This window comes from Globicephala melas, chromosome X, assembly GCF_963455315.2.
Source record: "Globicephala melas chromosome X, mGloMel1.2, whole genome shotgun sequence".
Classification (NCBI taxonomy): Eukaryota; Metazoa; Chordata; class Mammalia; order Artiodactyla; family Delphinidae; genus Globicephala; species Globicephala melas.
Window position 1 is genome coordinate 86,422,187 of NC_083335.1, and position 19,249 is coordinate 86,441,435.

Here is a 19,249-nt window from a genome sequence, read left to right on the forward strand (position 1 = left end):
TTTTTTTTGACTATGGCTATCCAGTTGTTCCAGCACAATTTGTAAGAGAGACTGTCCTTTGAATTACTTTTTCTCCTTTGCCAGAAATCGGTTCGCTGTATGCATTCGGGTCTGTTTCTCTTCTGTTCTGTTGATTTATGTGTCTGTACCTCCACCAGTACCACACTTTTGATAACTGTGGTTATATAATAAGCTTGAGCATCAGGCAGAGTGGGTCCTCCCACTTTATTCTTTTTCAAAATTGTCATAGCTCTTCTAATTCCTTTCTATATACATTTTAAAATAAGCTTGACTACATTTTAAAAAAAAACTTGTGCTGGGATTTTCATAGGAATTGTGTTAAACCTGTATATCAATTTGGGGAGAATTGACATCTTTACCTCATTCAGTCTTCCAATCCATGAAAATGGCACGTTTCTCCATTTATTTATGTCTTCTTTGATTTCTTTTAGCAGTATTTTATAGTTTTCAGCATAGAATGCCTGTATATGTTAGAGTTACGTCTTGAGTATTTCTTCTTCGTTTTGAGCTATTTTAAATGTTATTCTATCTTCAGTTTCACTTTCTGTGCATTCATTGCCAGGATATAGAAATAAGGCTGGTTTTTGTAGGTTGACCTTGTATCCTGACACCTTGCCAATTTCACTTATTAGTTCTAGGAGAGTTTGTTTTTGTTTTTATAAATTCTTTGGGACTTTCTGTGTAGACCATCAGATCATTTGCAAATAGAGACAGTTTCATTTTTTCCTTTCCAACCAGTGTGCTATTTCCTTCTCTTAACTTATTGCTCTGGCTAGGACCATCAGTACTATGTTAAATAAGAGTGATGTGAGCAGACATCCTTGCTTTGTTCCCGATCTTAAAGGGGAAAGCATTCAGTCTTTCGCCAGTAAGTGTGATGTTAGCTATAGGGTTTTTGTAGATGTTCATCATCAAGTTGAGGAAGTTCTCATCTATTGCTAGTTTTCTAAGAGTTTTATCATGAACAGATGTTGAATTTTATCAAATGCTTTTCTGTATCAGTTGATATGATCATATGATTTTTCTTGTTTAGCCTGTTAATATGATAGGTTACATTGAGTAATTTTCAAATACGGAACGACCCTTGCTTGTTAAACCACACTTGGTTGTGGTGTATAAATACATGTTTTACATACTGCTGAATTCTATTAACTAATCTGTTGTTAAGGATTTGGGATACCGGTCTGTAGTGTTCTTTTTTCATACTGCCTTTGATTTGGTATCAGGGTAATCTGGCCTCTCAAAATGAGTTGGGACATGTTTCCTACTCTTCTGTTTTCTGGAAGAGGTTGTTTAGAATTGGTGTTAATTCTTCCTGAAGGTTTTATGGAATCCTCCAGTGAAACCGACTGGTCCTGGAGTCTTCTTTTCCAGGAGTTTTATTGTATAAATTATGAAGCCAGTTTCTTTAACAGCTATATCTCATATTGGTGAGTTGTGGCAGTTTGTGAAATTGGTCATTTTCATCTAATTGTCATGTTTATGTCGTTCATAGCATAACCTTATTATTGTTTTTATGTCTGTGAGATCTGTAGTGATATCCCATGTTTCATTCATGACACAGTATTGGTAATTTGCATCTTCTCTCTTTTTTTTTTCTTTCACTCTTACTAGAGGTTTGTCAATTTTAATGATCTTTTCAAAGAACTAGCTTTTTATTTCATTGATTTTCTGTGTTGTTTCTCTGTTTTTAATTTCAATCTGCTTCTATATTAGTTCCTTCTTTCTGTCCAACTCTACTCAGATAGTGTAATGAAGCAAAGTGTGCCATTGGTGAAAAATACATATGGTGTCAGTTCATTGCGTTTTTTTCAGATGTGTATAAATAGTGATATGTTAGAGGTAGAAACTGACATTTACGGAGATTACATTAAAAGAAATTCCCTCAGAAATAAGGTAATGAGACTGATTGGTTTTTGTGGCTTGGGCTTATGGTGTTACTTACTGGCCACGGATCATTTATGTGGACCAGGTTCTTATTCTAAAATGCTTCGGAAACCCCCTGAAGTTCAGTGTGGTGTTTTGACATCTGTGACCTCAGTAAGATCAGTACCTAGTTGTTTCTTACTTCTCCAGGCTGCTGACAGAGGTCCTGATCAGCTGCTAAGTGGCTGCCCAGAAGTCAGAAGCCCAGGGTAGGACTTGGAGTTCCTACATAAATAATTAGGAGTTAGCTATGACTTTTTTTTTTTTTTTTTTTTTTTTTTGCGGTACGTGGGCCTCTCACTGTTGTGGCCTCTCCCGTCGCGGAGCACAGGCTTCGGACGCGCGGAGTGGGCCATGTGGCCATGGCTCACGGGCCCAGCCGCTCAGCGGCATGTGGGATCTTCCTGGACCGGGGCACAAACCCGTGTCCCCTGCATCGGCAGGCGGACTCCCAACCACTGCGCCACCAGGGAAGCCCAGCTATGACTTTTAACCATGGCTAATTTCTAGTCTGTATATAATATAAAATGAATATAACCACAAATCCAAAGCCAGGTCACTGCTTTCCAGAAATCCAACTTATCTTTTTAAATTGAAATTTTGTGATTGCTATTTTGTTTTTTTATTATTTCTTTAACCATTAAAAAAACTGAAATATAGTTAATTTATTACAATGTTGTGTTAGTTTCAGGAGTACAGCAAAGTGATTCACCATCCATGTTGCTGCACATGTCATTATTTCATTCTTTTTCATGGCTGAGTAATATTGCATCTCGTGTGTGTGTGTGTGTGTGTGTGTGTGTGTGTGTGTGTGTGTGGTGTGTTCGTATATCACATCTTCTTTATCCATTCCTCTGTTGATGGACATTTAGGTTGCTTCCATGTCTTGGCTATTGTAAATAGTGCTGCAATGAACATTGGGGTGCATGTGTATTTTTTTTTGTTTGTTTTGTTTTTTGGCCACACCACACGGCTTGTGGGATCTCAGTTTCCCAACCAGGGATTGAACCGGGGTCACAGCAGTGAAAGCCCGGAATCCTAACCACGGGGGCCACCAGGGAACTCCCGCATGTATCTTTTCGAATTATAGTTTTCTCCTGATATATGCCCAGGAGTGGGATTGCTAGATCATACGGTAATTCTACTTTTAGTTTTTAAGGAACTTCCATACTGTTCTCCATAGTGGCTGCACCAATTTACATTCCCACCAACAGTGGAGGAGGGTTCCCTTTTCTCCACACCCTCTCCAGCATTTATTATTTGTAGACTTTTTAATGATGGCCATTCTGACTGGCATGAGGTAATACCTCATTGTAGTTTTGATTTGCATTTCTCTAATAATTAGTGATGTCGAGCATGTGATTGCTATTTTAAAACATAATGGCAAAATGCTCAAATTGCTTTCTGGTAATATACAAACTTCAAATTGCCTTCTGGTAATATACAAACTACATACTATTTTTCTTAGTCTCTTGAGCAAGTTGTTGTTATTCACAAAGGTTGTAATTTTGGCAACTTGAAAAAACCATCAGATGCGCAGATTCAGCAGATGAGCAGATTCAGCAGATGAGCCTCATCTATGTCCTGAGCACATTTTGGTGGCATGGTGGCTGTCCTCTTGGAAGGCCCAGCTTCAAGTGACACACCAATGAAGTGGTGGTGATTGTGGAGGGTTAATGGCATACACCCAGGCAGCCAAATGAACAGGATAACCTTCATATTCCAGAGTGCAGCAATACAATCACTCAAGGACAAGTAAGGTCACTCTGCTAGGTATAATCCTGTCACATTGAGAGTTTAAGATAAAGCTCTTTAAAGATAAATTAAGGAATAAAGGCAGGGAGAAGCCCTGAGATCTTTATGTAATAGCATTTGTTACTGGATATTTTAAAAGAATTTAAAGACACCACCTTGTAGTCAAAGGCAATATCCTGTAAGGGGTAGAGCTAGGGCTCTGGGATCTAACAGCTTCAGTTGCAATCTTGGTTCCATCATTTTCTACCTTTGTGACCTTGGGCAACTTATTTAACCTCTCTTGCTCTCAGTTTCCTGTCTGGGTAAATGGGGATGACAACAGTGTGAAGATAAAATGTGATACCAAATAAACATGATAAAGAATTCTGCCATTAAATGTACCATCTGGCACATGGAAAGCATTTAGTGTATTTTAGCTATGACATTATCATTGCTAATCATAACCTTAATACTGCTGCTATTACTACTATTATTACTAGTGAATCTTACATTAATGGAATCCAGCTTGCTTTTCTGGAATTTGTTACAATTTTTCAATACTGTAGTCTGGTTTAAGTCACATTCTGAACATATACCTAATTAAAAGTACCACCTTAAGAAGCATCATGTTCTCACTTGCTTTTTTCAGGGCATATTAGTAGCATGAGTATTTGGGCATTATCTAGCGCAGTGTTTCTCAACCTTTTTTTTCCATCACTGCCCCTCTGAATAAGCGCCTTTAAAAATATTCTTTTTATCTACCTCTTCCACTGAAATTTTAATACCACAGATCTATGTATCTGTTTATGTACTATGGTGCTTAGAGGGCTACAAACCACTGTAATATCTAAAAAAAATTTTTGTCCCATAAGAACCGATTTTCATGCCCCTGGGGTCTATATCACCCCCCACTGAGAATGCAGGACTTAAGAGTAGAGGTTCTCGGCTATGGGCAGTTTTGCCCTCTCGGGACATTTGGCAATGTCAGGAGACATTTTTGGTTGCTCCAGCTGGAGTGGGGTGCTACTGGTGGTATATTGCAGGTAGAGGCCAGGGCCCAAAATGTCAGTCAGTAATGCTGAGGTTGTGAAACCCTGCTCTTAGTATGATGGTGTAATTCAAATTGTAGTCTGAATAACCCAGCAGTTATTAAGGGAGGTGAAAATAGACCGTGTCAACTCTTGAAGCCATAAGGTAAAGAGAATAGCAGAAGTTGGGTTCCTGACCTTAGGGTACCACCCATGGACAGTGTGATTACTTGTCTAGAAAAAAAGGCCATTTTATCTTCTGTTTTTGCTGTTTTCAGTGATACAGTGTTCTTTCTGTCAAATATGTGTAAAATTGCGTGTAAACACTTCAAATATATGTTTAATAACAACTTTCTGTTTTCTAGTTTTTGTATGGATGTGTCTTGCTTTATAAAACATGAATTCCTGAAAAATCGTATGAAGTCATTTTCTATGAGTTGCATTTATTACTCTGATTTCATTACGTTATATTTTGAGAGGCTTGTCTTCATTCCTAATCAATCCTCATTTGACGTGGCTGCTAACATTGTTGCTTTTGATGTAAATTTAGCAGCCTCTCTGGGTTTTAGAGAACAGGGGGACAGTTTAAGAGGGGGTGCGGATTTTATTCTTTGATGGACGTGGTCCAGGTCATGTGCCCAGAGCTCCTAGTTCCCCTGTTGTCCCCGTCACACTCACGTTCCCTTCTTCTGCTGCCCAGAGTTGGCGTCGAGGAGCCCTCCGAAGAGGACCAGAATGAACACCGCTGGCAGTACTTCAGGTGACACAGGGCATCCTCAGAAACAAATTAACTGGGCCTGGCTTTTCTCCTCTTTCTAACCTGAGATGTTTCTCTTTATGCTGTTTGTCTCTTTCTTCCTTCCCCGTGTGCGCCAACCGTCTGCCCCTTTTCGAAAAGGGGCAGGAGGTCCAGTTAATCATTATTCTACCCTCCTCTGGACTGATTAATGTGTTGGTGTTCTTGAGAGTCTGTCCCCCCTTGCCCCATTTTGGACAGCGTGTGGCACCAAAGCTGGATTTGACGAGTCTCTCCGTGTACAGCTGAGCTTAGTGTTAAGAGCAGCCCATTTTCAGAGCCACAAATGCTTTCCCCACAAAATTCTGCTTGTGATCTAGTAAACAAGGCTTTTAAGTCATAAAGAGAACTCGAATTTTGTATTTCAGCCATGACTGAGGTATGGTTTATACCATTTTAATTAAGCACCAATGCCGTTTTACTTTTTAAGTATAAATTTGTGTACTTGTACCTTATCATGGTGAAGCAGAAGATACAAAACACAGATTTTTCCTTAAATCAGAAGATAATGAAAGACTCTTCTAATGCAATTTGTTTCTCAGTGTCCATCCAAGTTTATCATTTGATTATGCCTAAGGGTGGTGATTTGGGACTATCAGAGTAAAGTGTTTCTTCTTTCCTTTCCATATCTTTAACTGGCATGCTTTCTTCCTGATCTGATTCTGGGTGCTGGTAGATAAATCAGACACAAAACAGGCTTGAACTCTGCTCTTCTCTCGTTGTGAAAGTGTTTTACTCTCTGAGGACAGTGGTAAAAGCAGCAGTACCTGTCATGGGGCATGAATCTTGGGATATTGCCAGGCCCCGATGTAAACTATAATGACATGCATACAGTTAATTGAAGCATTTAAGTTCCCTGGATTCACACTTTTTTCTCCTGCTTAAAATACACACACATACTCTCTCTCTCACACACACACACACACACACACACGCACACACACACACACACAAATTCATTTTCAGAGACCTGACTGTAACTACCAGTTAAGTAGCAGGGGAGAAATCCTTTCCTTTGAAATATCCAACCTTCAAGAAGGAAGGTCCCTCAGGCAAAGTGCAAGTTATTACACTTGGGACATGAGAGAATTCTGATAATGATCTGTTTGTTGTTCAAGGTTTTATGTGAACATGTGTGTCTCATATTCCCCAAATAATTTAGGACCTCAGCCATTCCAATTAAAAAGTAAAAACCTGTTGATTAAATCTAGCTTCTAAAATTTCTGAGATTTCATGGCATTTTATATGGTGGTTAATCAGAATGTACATACTATATCAAAAGGGAAATGATTCATTTTTTGTATTCATTCCAGAATGAGCACATCAGTGTGATAGCTTTATTTTCTCATTTGGTATGGGATTACCACATTTGTCTTATTCTTAATGAAAGTAAGGATAATTCAGTTCATTCTGGAAGAAAAGACTGTTGTATGTGCTTAGATGAGCTCAACCCTGATGTATCAGGGGAGTGCTAAAATATGATGTAATGAAACAGCACAGAAGTTTTAGATTTGTATGGTAGCCTAGATCAAAAGCGTTATAACAGGTCAGGAGGGAAATATATATTGTGGACAGTTTCCTAAAACCAGGAATTTCAGAAAGTTAACGAACCCTAAGTCTTCTGAAGCACTGTACTTAAAATACTGTACCTGGTATTTCTTGCTGCCCAGCACACCACCACACACCCTGCCCCAAGGGTGAGGCCCTTTGTAGGGGTCCATTATCATCCTTGCGAATTGGTCCAAGAGACCCTCAACTCTGCCAGAAAAGTAATCATTCAATTGTCCTGAAGTAAACAGCCTTGAATGGGGAAAGAAATCGCAGAACACGGTCTGTGTCGCAAGTCCCCTGGTCTGTTTTCTTTTGGCATTTAAAACCCAGTAGCAAGCTGGGAAGCAGGTTTACTTTCTCCTATTCAGCACTTATGTCAGTAGCAGGGACCTCCGAGACCCTCCAAGGGGCCCTCCCAAGTTACTCTGGGTAGGCCTGTGCTCAGAACTGCGGGTTTCCAGGGGATGTGCACAACCAGCTCTGAGGATGGCTGTCTTGGTTGGAATTTAGTTAACCATATGTTTCAGTTAACTAGCATTTTTCTCCTTGCCCTTCACTTTTAGGAGGAAAACCTCAACAGAATATTCTAAGATTTATCTGGGATTAAAAAACCCGTGTAATTATTAGACTGTATCTACCTATTTACCTATTATAGCACCCTGTGTCCATGAATCTTCACAATTTGTGATTTTTCAGACCCTGGAGTAATATGAGGATCCCGAATCATCATTATTAGTAAATTAGATTAAATTATAGAGACAGGAAATTGTACTCACGTATTTGTGAAACATTTTCACCAAAGATATAATTAAATATTGTTTTTAAGTTGTGAAAAATTTTAAATCTGTAAAAGAAGCTGAAAGAATGGAGCAATGAATATCCAAGTTCTAACCTGGATGTGCCAATTATTAACATTTTGTCATACATTTTTGCATCATTTTCTCTTTCTCTCTCTCTCTCAACCATTTCTGAGTGCCTCAGAGTACGTTATAAACATCATGACTTTCTACCCCTAAATACTTCAGCATGTATCCCCTAGGAATCTAGTCTTCTACATAATCACAGTATATTTATCACACCTGAGAAAGCAACAGGAATTTTATACACACACACAGGATCCAGGATCCAATCAAAGTTTCCTTTGGCTGTCATCTTTTTTTAAATTCAGGCCCGTGGTGGCTCCGTGCCCCTCCCCCCGCTCCTTGTCACTGTGTGCTCTGACTGACCTGGTTGTCACCTCTGTAGTCTCTTTTTTCTTTTTTTTAATTAATTTATTTTTGGTTGCCTTGGGTCTTCATTGCTCATTGCGGTGGCATCTCTTGTTGCGGAGCACGGGCTCTAGGCGCTCAGGCTCAGCAGCTGTGGCTCACAGGTTCTAGAGCGCAGGCTCAGTGGTTGTGGCACGTGGGCTTAGTTGCTCCGCGGCATGTGGGATCTTCCAGGACCAGGGCTCGAACCCGTGTCCCCTGCATTGGCAGGCGGACTCTTAACCTCTGTGCCACCAGGGAAGCCCCTTTAGTCTCTTTTAATCTAGAACAATCCTCCCCTCCTTCTTTTTGTCTCTTATGACATTGAGGGTTGTTTTTTTTTTTAAGGAGTCAGGATTTTCAGGATAATTGTCTTGCATAATGCCCTACAAAGTGGATTTTTTAAATATGTTTTCCTCTTGAGTAGAGATAGATAATCATTTTGGGGGGCGCAAAAATAATGTAAAAGTGATGTTATACTTTCTTGTTGCATCATATCAGGTGGTGCATGTTGTCAGGCTGTCCTTTTATTAGTGATGTTAAATTTGATCACTTTAGACGCCAGGTCTCTCCATAAAAGCACTGTTTTCCCTTTGTAACTAAGAAGTTACCTGTAGAGTGATCCTTTAACATCATATGAATAGTCAGATTCCCAACAACCTTTTACCCACTGGTAAAATTGTCTCAGAACAATTATTACACTGTGAGGGGCAAGTGGTGATTTTCTAATCCTGTCATTCCTTTCATGTTTATGACAAGTATCTGTATAGAAGAGCTTTCAGCGGGTTTTCAATCTTATTTTCTATACCGAGGAAGTGAGAAATCTCTCCATTGTCTAAGTAATCAGTTCAAGCAAATTTTTACTTAATATGTGTGGGACTACAGAGTTGCGTCTCCACAGGATCCCAGCAGGAATCTTGGGTATTATCACTGAGAAGGCAGAAGGAAGCAGATAGTTGTCATTTTTTTTGGCAGAGAAAAAAGTGATGCTAGAGAGACATGGCTGGAATTAGTACTTTCTAGAATCTGCACTGTGCAATTTGGTAGCCACTAGACACATGTGGCTGTTTAAATTTAAATTAACTAAAATGAAATAAAACTTAAAATGCAGTTCCTCAGTCATATTAACTACATTTCAAGTGCACAGTGGCCACATGTGGCTGGTGGCTACCACATTGGACAGTGCAGATCTAGAATACTGCCATCACTGCGGAAAGTTCTGTTGGATGATGTGCATCTAGAATCATCCTCAAGTTCCCCCAAGCAAAATGTCGAACCAGTTTGGGATGAGGTTAGGGTGGCCCTGATTTTGTGAGTTTATCAGGTTATTCCAGTGTTTCGTACTCCATTGTTTGAATTCTGGCCTGGCCATGTGGGCCGAGGATAATAGATGAAGTCCTCTTATGTTTCCAGGACTTGAATGAAAATAGTCAAAACCTAGTCTTTATAAGCAGTTCTTGTTAAACAGAATTTATTTTAATTCTTGTTAAACAATTTTTTTTTCTCCTAGCAGAGGTTAGTTGAAAGAATAGAGGGGGCTAGACTTCATTTGGAAGCTTTTATTATGTTTGGCTTTATTTTCTTCATTGTAGGACAAGGCACACTTAAGCCTTTTCTCTTACCCATAGGGTTCCTATTTCACCTAGGCTGATAAAATCCATATGTTTTATCTTTACTGCGTGGAAGCTACTTACAAAGGCAATACACCTGTTTCAAAATTCACAGTAGAGAAAGGAGAGACTGTCCGTGGCAGATATGAGCTGCTGTGCTCTTCGCCATCCTGCCCGCCATGCCCTTCAGATCACATCATCTCGTTGCTCCTGCCCCACAATAGCCTCTCTGTGGTTAGGCAGAAGGCTGCTGTGTCACCAGGCTTTCCGGTAGGCTGTCTGGGAGACAGACTGGTAACCAGTGCTCTGCTCCTCTCTCTGATGCTTTACTGGGGAGCTCATCTATGCAAATTAGTCTGCCATGAAGTGGCTCCATGCGGCTGTAGAATCCACAGAACAAGACCTAATGTTGGATTCCTATAGCTGTTGGTCTTACAGATCTGACACCATATAGAGGACATTTCTCTATGGAACGTACATTAGAGACTCTCAAATCAGGTGAGAGTTAAAGATGAACAGCTAGGAATTCAGTGTGACCTCTCCTCTACCACTTCAGTATGTTAGACACTTTGGAAGCACTGAGGCTCTCGTGTGACCTCTGTGGGTAGTCCTGGGACCCCAGAATATTTCATTTCCAAAAAAATCTCTGTGAGGTTTGTTGCTCAAAAGTTCCTGGATAGGGGCTTCCCTGGTGGTGCAGTGGTTGAGAGTCCGCCTGCTGTTGCAGGGGACACGGGTTTGTGCCCCGGTCCGGGAAGGTCCCACGTGCCGTGGAGCGGCTGGACCCATGAGCCATGGCCGCTGAGCCTGCGCGTCCGGAGACTGTGCTCCGCAACGGGAGTAGGCCACAACGGTGAGAGGTCCGCGTACCGCAAAAAAAAAAAAAAAAAAGTCCCTGGATAATGTCCAGCTATGAGGTCAAGCCTCCAGGCCTCAGAAACTCCTGCCAGAAATTGACCTCTAGACACAGTGAAGTCAATCTAATTCACTACAAAGATTCCATCAAACCTCAGACCTGTGGGGAGGAAATCTGGTGCCAGGTACACTATAGGTTTTAACAGAGTGCTCAGAACAGGGCCTGGCTTGGTAGGCACTCAGTAAATATTTGCTGAATGCATGAATTCATCTCGTGGGTTTTAAACTTTGCCTTCAGCAAAATATGGTGTGACTGTTCCCTTTCCTTCTGTATCTCCTCACCCCCATCCAGGGGGCACGCACCTTAGCTTAGTGCTCGGCAAGCCTGGAGTAAAACAGAGTGGAGGCTGCCAGTATGTCTGTGTTGTCTTCTATTCTTCCTTTCCATTAGTCTCTTTTCTCAAGCTATATCCTGGGCATCACAGGTGGAGAAGCGGGAGGGAGAGGAGGAAAAATAAGGCACACGTGGGGCTTTGCACATCCACTGTCTGCTCATCGGAGTCAGCGCCCTGGTGCCAGACAGCAAATAACACACATGGTCAAGGCCATTCAGCACCTCTCTTCAAGCTCAAATCAGACCTGCTGAAAGCTGTGTTTTCTGTTTGGCTTTTATGATCCCAGCCACTCTTTGCAATATTGGAGGGAACAAGGAAAGTAGAGAATTTTCCTGGCATCTTTGTCTCCTCCTCCGCTGCCCCATGTTATCCGTGTCATCAGTGCCACGGTTCTCTGCCTTACAATGAGGAAGGTTCAAGGATAAAGAATTAACAGATACATAGGGCAATGGTTGGTATGTTGCTAAGCCAAGTCAGCTTACCCTAGTGCTTTCATGGATTTTGTTATAAGTGGATTGTGCCACCTTGCTTTTTCTTTCTGTCTTCAGTTGCTGATCTCAAACGTGTGAGTTCTCAGGTCATCTGTGCTGCAGGGGGATGCGGGGCCACCAGGATAGAAAGTTAATGATATGCATGCTGAAATATTTAGGGGGAGTGTATGGATGTCTGCGACTTTATTTGAATTCATCCAAAAAATAAGGTGGATGATAGAGAGAGGGCTAGGTATGTAATAAAGAAAATACAGCAAAATGTTAATGGTAGAATCTGGGTGAGGGGTATACAGGTATTCACTATAAATTCTTTCAAAACTTACCTGGATATATGAAAAATTCCATAACAAAAGGTTAGGAAATAAAAGCAGGTCAGAGGGGAGTAAGGAAGCAGCAGAGAGGAAGAGGCCTGGGACGGCAGGAACCCACCTTTTGCTACCTGGGGCCATCTGGTGCAGGAGGGCAGGCGGACAGTTTGCCCGCTGCTGCCGTTCTCCAGAGGTCTTGCTTAAGGTGTCAGCACACAGGTTGATTGCCCGGCCTACCCCTGGGATCTGATGTGGTGTATGACCTCTTTCGCACGACTTTTGCATGACAGCCTTTCCCTTCTTTTAGCTAACCACTCCTTCCACCTTGGGAAGATGGTCAGCCTCTTGGCTACTTTGAGCCAGCCTGGCCGCTATGGTCCAAGCTAATACTCTCTGTTTTTCTCCTTGTCTTTCTCTCTGATGACTTATAGAGTTGGTGTTGATCCAGATCAAGACCCACCACCCAACAATGACAGCTTCCAAGTCTTACAAGGGGTAAGTCACAAGAGATGCTTCTTCCCAGGGAGGTGTTATTAAAAATAGCTAAAATTTATTGAACGTTTACTACACGCCAAGCAGTTTACGTGGATTCCCTCATTGTGGTCTTGACAACAACCTTATGAAGTAGGAACTGTTATCCCCAGTTTACAGATTAGAAGCTGAAGTTTGAGAGTTGAAGTGAGTCATCTAAGGTCAGAGAATTTGAAAATGATGGAGGCAGGATTTGAGTCCAAAGTCCCTGTTCTTAACATATTAAGGGGCCAAAAAGTGTGTTTAAGCTGACTCCCTACCTTCCAAGAATGGATATATGGATACATCGGTGATTGGCTCACGGTAACTGGTTCTGGGAAGGAGAGGGATGTGATCAACTCTGCAGCCCAGGGAATCTGAGCAAGAGAGGAGGGACGCTGGGTGATGGCGCGGCAGTAGCAGAGCAGCAGCCCTCAGCCCCATAGGCGATGAAGGTCACAGCAAGGCTAACGGTTAAGGTTTGGGCAGGATCGTGGTGGCAGTGACAGCCTGGAGTGGAAGCTGTAGAAGCAGGTGAGGGCAAGAGTGCTATGGCCGCATCTCGTGTGACAGGAGGGAAGAGTTCCTGCTGCCACAGAGAATTCTGATGGAGACCGGGGTGGGGCGGGGGTGGGGATGGTGGGGGAAGAGGCGCGTGCTGGTCCTTGGTTTTGCCATCTGCTCCGGTCACTCTTGCAGCATAATGCACTGCCCCAAACATAGGAAGGAAAGTGAACAACAATTTCGTATCCACATGCATTCTCTAGGTTTGGAAAGGGCATAGTCGGGACAGCTTGCCTTTGCTCCATGAAGAAACCTGGGGGAAACAACAGCTGGGAGCTGGAATCATCCAAAGGCTCATTCGCTCATATGTCTGGCGCCTGGGCTGGGAGGACTCAGACTAGGACCGGCGCCTAGAATGCCTGTGATGGCTTCTCCATGGCCTCAGGGTATGGGACTTCTTATGTGATGGCTCAGGCTTCCAAAAGCCCGTGTCCCAGCAAGCAGGGTGGAGACTATGTGGCCCTTTCTGGCCTAACCTTGGGAGTCACACAGCGTCACTTCCGTGACTTGCTCTTGGTTACAACAAGTTGCTAGGGCCAGCCCAGATTCAGTGGGAGGAGATAGAGACCATCACCTCTGGATGGGAGGAGCATAAGCGAAGTGGCAGCCATGTTCTAAAGCTGCTGTATCAGCCCTGTTGTGGGGCTGGTGGGCTCATTCTGCCTCCAGGTTTTTTTTTTTTTCTTTTTGCTGTACGCGGACCTCTCACTGCTGTGGCCCCTCCAGCTGCGGAGTGGAGCACAGTCTCCGGACGTGCAGGCCCAGCGGCCACGGCTTACGGGCCCAGCTGCTCCACAGCACGTGGGATCCTCCTGGACCGGGGCACGAACCTGTGTACCCTGCATCGGCAGGCGGACTCTCAACCACTGCACCACCAGGGAAGCCCTGCCTCCAGGTTTTGCTCCTTCCCCAGACCAGCATTTCCTGGGCAGGCAAGGTGGGGGAAGGGAAAGGCACAACAGGAGCAGAGATGTGTTTCCAAAATGTTATTATTTGGCCTTGGGAGTGAAGAACTGTTTTGTTCAGCATAGAATACCCAGTGCTGAGCACAGTGCCTGGTCCATGGGGGGGCCTGATTGGTATTTGATGGGAAGATGGGGGAGCAAGAGCAGCACAGGGCATGGGAAGCTTCACTCACCACGTGCATGTGTTGTCCACAAAGCCATGTTGAGTGTTTCTTTTTCTTTCAGTCCGCTTTGCATCACACTCATCATTGCACTTAATCCCAAATCCAGTTTGCACGTCTTAGATTCCCTAGGATCTTCTAAATGACTCCAGCTACCAAATCTGATTTAACACATCTTGCAAAATGTGGGGCCGTGTGGGGCCCAGGGCTGCCACCACAGCCTTCTCTGAGGGTGGCTACAGCCTGATGAGCCATTCTTGGGTTGATGCCCCTTAAGGAACACAAAGCCATGACCTCTGAAAGTTCTAGGCATTTTGGGAAGAGCTTTCAGTGAGCTTCACTTGGAGATTTGGTGCCCACTTTAACGGTGCTCCAGAAGACCTTTGCGGCTATATTAGAATCGGCCATTGTGCCAGTGGGGACATGTGGCTTCAATGAGAAGCTCTTTTTGAAAAGTTGCTCTTTGACTTGAGCTTTGATTAAGGACTTTAGAAAACAGGGGTTCAGGAACTGTGCACCTGGCAGCCAATTTAGAGTCTGACAGTTTGGGTTCCCCCAAACTGGGATCTGAGGAAACCTGGGTGAAATTCATGATGGACATCCTCATTTCACTGAAGGGAAAATAATGGCTCTGGTAGGATACACATCCTCCATAGACCTGTGGCCTGTCAAGTTAATTTTGTAAGAAAAACAGGTCACTGCCAGGTGGATATCAAGGGTTTGGGGCAATTTCATCTTGACAGTTCCAAGTTGGTCAATACCGACCCCCTCCCCCCGGCCATTTTGCTGTTTTCCATTGCTCCTGCCTCTGGACTCAAGCATCTGTGAAAGGAAATACATGAAATGGTTTGGTTGGTTTCATGTAGCTGAACTTACTATGTCTCAGAGACAGTGGGCTTGTAACTAGACTTAGTAACAAACTTGCTGTGGAAATGTTTGAAAAGCAGTGGGTCCTAAATGCTATGGGTTCTGGCGGTACATTTAGTCCATGCAGTGATAGTTAAGGTAGCGCCCCCAGCCTCAGGCAGGGCAAACATTGGAAACCGCCCTTTGGGCCAATTTTGACCAGGCAGGTGGTAGCCACTTCCGCTGCACTCCCAGTGGCGCCCCTTTGGCCGGCCCTGGTCAGGAGCTGTGTCACACCTTTGCTTTAACCGCCCTCCTTCCAAACCTCATACGCAGTCGTGCAGAGGGCCCTCAAAGGCAGTTCTGTTGGCATTTTGAAAGTCTTTCAAGATTGCTGTCAGAGGGAAGAGATATGGGAACATATGTATATGTATAACTGATTCACTTTGTTATAAAGGAGAAACTAACATACCACTGTAAAGCAATTATACTCCAATAAAGATGTTAAAAAAAAAAGATTGCTGTCAGACTGGAAAAAAAAAAGGCGAACTTCAAGTTCAGTTCTTCAGGACACCTTCTGAAAAATGACTCATGCCCTCATGCAGAAAGGGCCTCATTTTTCCAAGTCCTTCTGGCCTGACTTCTTGATCCAGTAAGCCATTAACAACAGGGCTGGGAGCACTCAGTGGTCATGAGAAACCAGTAAAACAGAGAACTAAATGGGCTTCTCAGTTTTGGGTGAAACCCTGGGTTCCTCGCAGCTTCCGCTGAAATGGATCCAGATCACATGCTCAATGTTGCCATGAAACTGAAATCAGAGATGGGGGAAGTCCAGATGTTTGTTCCCCATCTTGCTAAAAGCAAACAAACAAACAAAAAAGTGATATTTGATGGGAAAGCACAATTTACAAGGAGCACGATTTTCCTCACCGGTCCTAGAAGCCCAAGGTTATAAACAGAGTCATGGCTACAGAGCCACAGAATATTAGCTCATGTGGGCGAAAGAAGGGAGCTGTTGGCCAGAACTTTTGGCTCTATGTGAGGGAAGCATAAGAATATTGTGGATAGACTTAAGCTTCATGTCCCTGGCAAGTTTGACTCATTACAACAAAACAAAACAAAAGACTCAGCTGCTTTGTTTCTGTGGAGGTCTTGGTGACTTTGCAACCAAAACAAAAACAAGCCCAGCTGGAGGCAAGCTGCCTGGGCCTGGGGGTGGCCTCCCAACCCATTCAAGGGGGCATTTTTCATGCCAGATGCAGCTGAGATTTATGTTGGCCGGACACGCAGACACATCATGCACTTCCTTCCCCAAGTTTACAGAAGCGCGCTCATTGATGAGACCGCTTTGGAGTAGGCAGGAACACGAATCTGAATGTATCCCGCCTCTGTCATCTCAGCAGGACAAGGTCACAAGCAGGATATTAGTGGAATGTGGGGGAAGGGAACCACTGTGCTCGTGGTGTGTGTGTGTGTGTGTGTGTGTGTGTGTGTGTGTGTACCTGAAAACTGCAGAAACTCAGCTGTTTATAGTTGCATTCACATATACCTTTCTGAGCAAGTTGGATTTGTTTGTTCCTGGGTCCTCCCCCAGTTTCCTTCCAGGCTAAAATCTGACATCCAGTCCCTTAAATCTTTAACTTCAAACAGTTGCTGAAGTGCCTTTCCTCAGATGACTACTCTCTGACTGCCTTCCCCACCACACTTTTTTGTTTTTCTGATGGCCTCCCTTGGCCCCTGATTTCCCTTTCTGCTATTCTTTTTTTTTTTTTGTCTTAGAAGTTCAAAATTAACATTTATTCATTCATTTGACAAATATTTGTGGAGCATCTGTTATATTTCAAACATTCTTGCAGGCTCTGGGAATACATTTGCAAACATGACAGATGAATCTCTGTCCTTAAGGGTTTGGTGACAATGTGATGAAGGATAAGGGTGGAGAGTGGCAGAGGTGAGATGGCGGAGGGCCTTGTCTGCTTCTCCAAGAGGGACTGTGAACCTCCCCCCTGCTGTTCCAAGTGTCCCCGTGGACAGCAGCCTGGGCATCACCAGAGAGCTCGTTAGAAATGCAGACTCTCAGGCCCCACCTGAGAGAATCACAGAATCAGAATGTTCACTTTAACAGGGTGCCCAGGAGGGTTGTGTGCACTTTACAATTTGAGAAACCCTGGTGGAGACAGTGTGGAGCTCTTAATTCCCTGTTTTTAAACCCTGTGTTACCCGCTTCTGAGAAATCTTGGCCCCATCATCCCAGGGACATGAAAAAGACCCAAATCGGGTTGCATCAATTATGTACTCTGTTGCTCTGCATTAGTTTCATATCGTTGCTGTAACAAATTACCACAAACTCAGTGGCTTAAAACAACACAGTCTTATAGTTCTGTAGGTCAGAAGTCTGGTGGGTTCTACTGGTTTCTCTCTTTTAGGTCTCTTAAGGCCAAAATCAAGGTGTCAGTGGGGTTGGACTCTGGGGGAGAAGCCACTTCCAGTCTCCTTCAGGTTGTTGGTAGAATTCCCTTCCATGTGCTTGTAGGACTGAGGTCCTGTTTCCTTGCTGGCCATTGGCTGGGAGTCAAGCTCAGGTCCTAGAAGCACCCGCGTTTCCTGGCTCTTGACCCCCTCCACTTCCAACTATGAAAACTTCATGCTCTGAATCTCTCCTGCCTCTTCTCCCACCACATCTCTCTGACTCTCTTGCCCGCCTTGTCCACTTTTCAGGGCCCGTGTGATTATACTGGGCCTACCTGGAAAACCTTAAGTCCACCCACAAAGCCCCTTTAGCCATGTAACGTTAACAGACTCAGGCTCCAGGGATTAGGATGTAGAAATCTTTGGGGGGCAGGGGCAGTATTCTGCTCCATCTCTGAAAAAAAAAATAAGCTGTTCTCATTATTGTAATGACCTTAACATAAAAAATACATCTCTTAACAGTAAGAATGGAATGAAATATAACTCTACCCAGAAATCATTATTCATTAGTTCTAGAAAAATTATTTCAAAATAGAACCTTTTTGCCACTCCCCAGGTCTTCAATCTGCTTTCTTTTTCTTCACCCCATATGTATCTGTCTGTCTGTCTCCCCCTCTGGAAATGTGCTCCTCAAGTGGCAGGTGCTGGGTCTCATTCCTCTTTGTGTTTCCAGCACCCAGCATGGTACCTGGCACACAGTAGGTGCTTAATGAATGCAGGAGAAATAGCCGTTCATTGTTTCATGCTCAAAAATTGGTGATAAGCAGAGCTAGTGGTATTTATTTTCCTGAAGGGGCTTCTCTATTAACAATTTCAGTAAAATGTTTTAAAATCCCTTGTGTAACTCATAAGGACAGAGAGCAGAATGGTCGTTACCAGGGGCTGGGGGATGGGGGAGGGGGAGATTTGGGGAGATGTTTAAGGGTACAAACTTGCAACTAGTAGATAAACAAGTTCTGGAGAGCTAATGTACAGCATAGTGAATGTAGTCAACAATACTATATTATAAACTATAAAGTTGCTAAGAGACTAGATCTTAATTGTGCTCACCACAAGATAGAAATGGTAATTATGTGACAGGATAGAGGCATTAGCTAACCTACGGTGGTAATCAAACTGCAATATATAAACATCAAACCAACACTGGTGTACACCTTAAACATACGCAATGTTATATGTCGATTATGTCTCAATTTAAACTTGCCCAGAGTCACACAGCAGGGCAAAGGCACAGTCAGGAGTAGAGCTAGGACTTGGGCCCAGGTAGTCTGTTGAGAAAGCCTGTGATGGTTACACCTACGCCTCTTGGAGCACTCCATTGCCTTTGAAACATTTCTCAGAGATGCCATCCTTGTGCACAGCCTTGAAAGATGAATAGGGATCAGCCAGGTAGGTGTTGTGGGTGGAAGAAGGTGAGAATATGCAAGGGTGTTCTGGATTCTAGAAGCAGCCTGAACTAAAGACATGGGGGTGTGAACCGTCCTGGTGGGGATGGAGGTTTTGAGGAGGGCATGGTGGGAGAGCCAAGTCCCCGCTTTTTCTCTGGGCAGCCCAGGCAGGCGGCCCACCTACTGTAGGATCACCTGCACCCACACTGATCCCTGCTTGGAGCCTGCAGGAAGGGCTGGCTGGCTTGTGAGTGGTAGCCGCCCAAATCATGCTAGGAAGCAGTTGTTGGTTGTCTTCTGGGTCAGCTTAAAAAAATCAGTCCTGTTCCACAGACCCTCCCCGATTTCCCCAAAGCCTCTATATGTGGATTTATCCAAGTTCTT

General features: G+C 43.6%; 1 protein-coding gene across 1 annotated transcript in view; it reads left to right on the forward strand.

The window, feature by feature from the left end:
* SLC9A7 (solute carrier family 9 member A7) overlaps nucleotides 1–19,249 on the forward strand; it is a 156,069-nt gene that overhangs the window by 109,968 nt on the left and 26,852 nt on the right. The window contains exon 13 of the mRNA XM_030849855.2: nucleotides 12,394–12,457. Within this exon, the coding sequence (XP_030705715.1) occupies nucleotides 12,394–12,457 (64 nt within the window). The remainder of the gene's footprint in view (nucleotides 1–12,393; nucleotides 12,458–19,249) is intronic.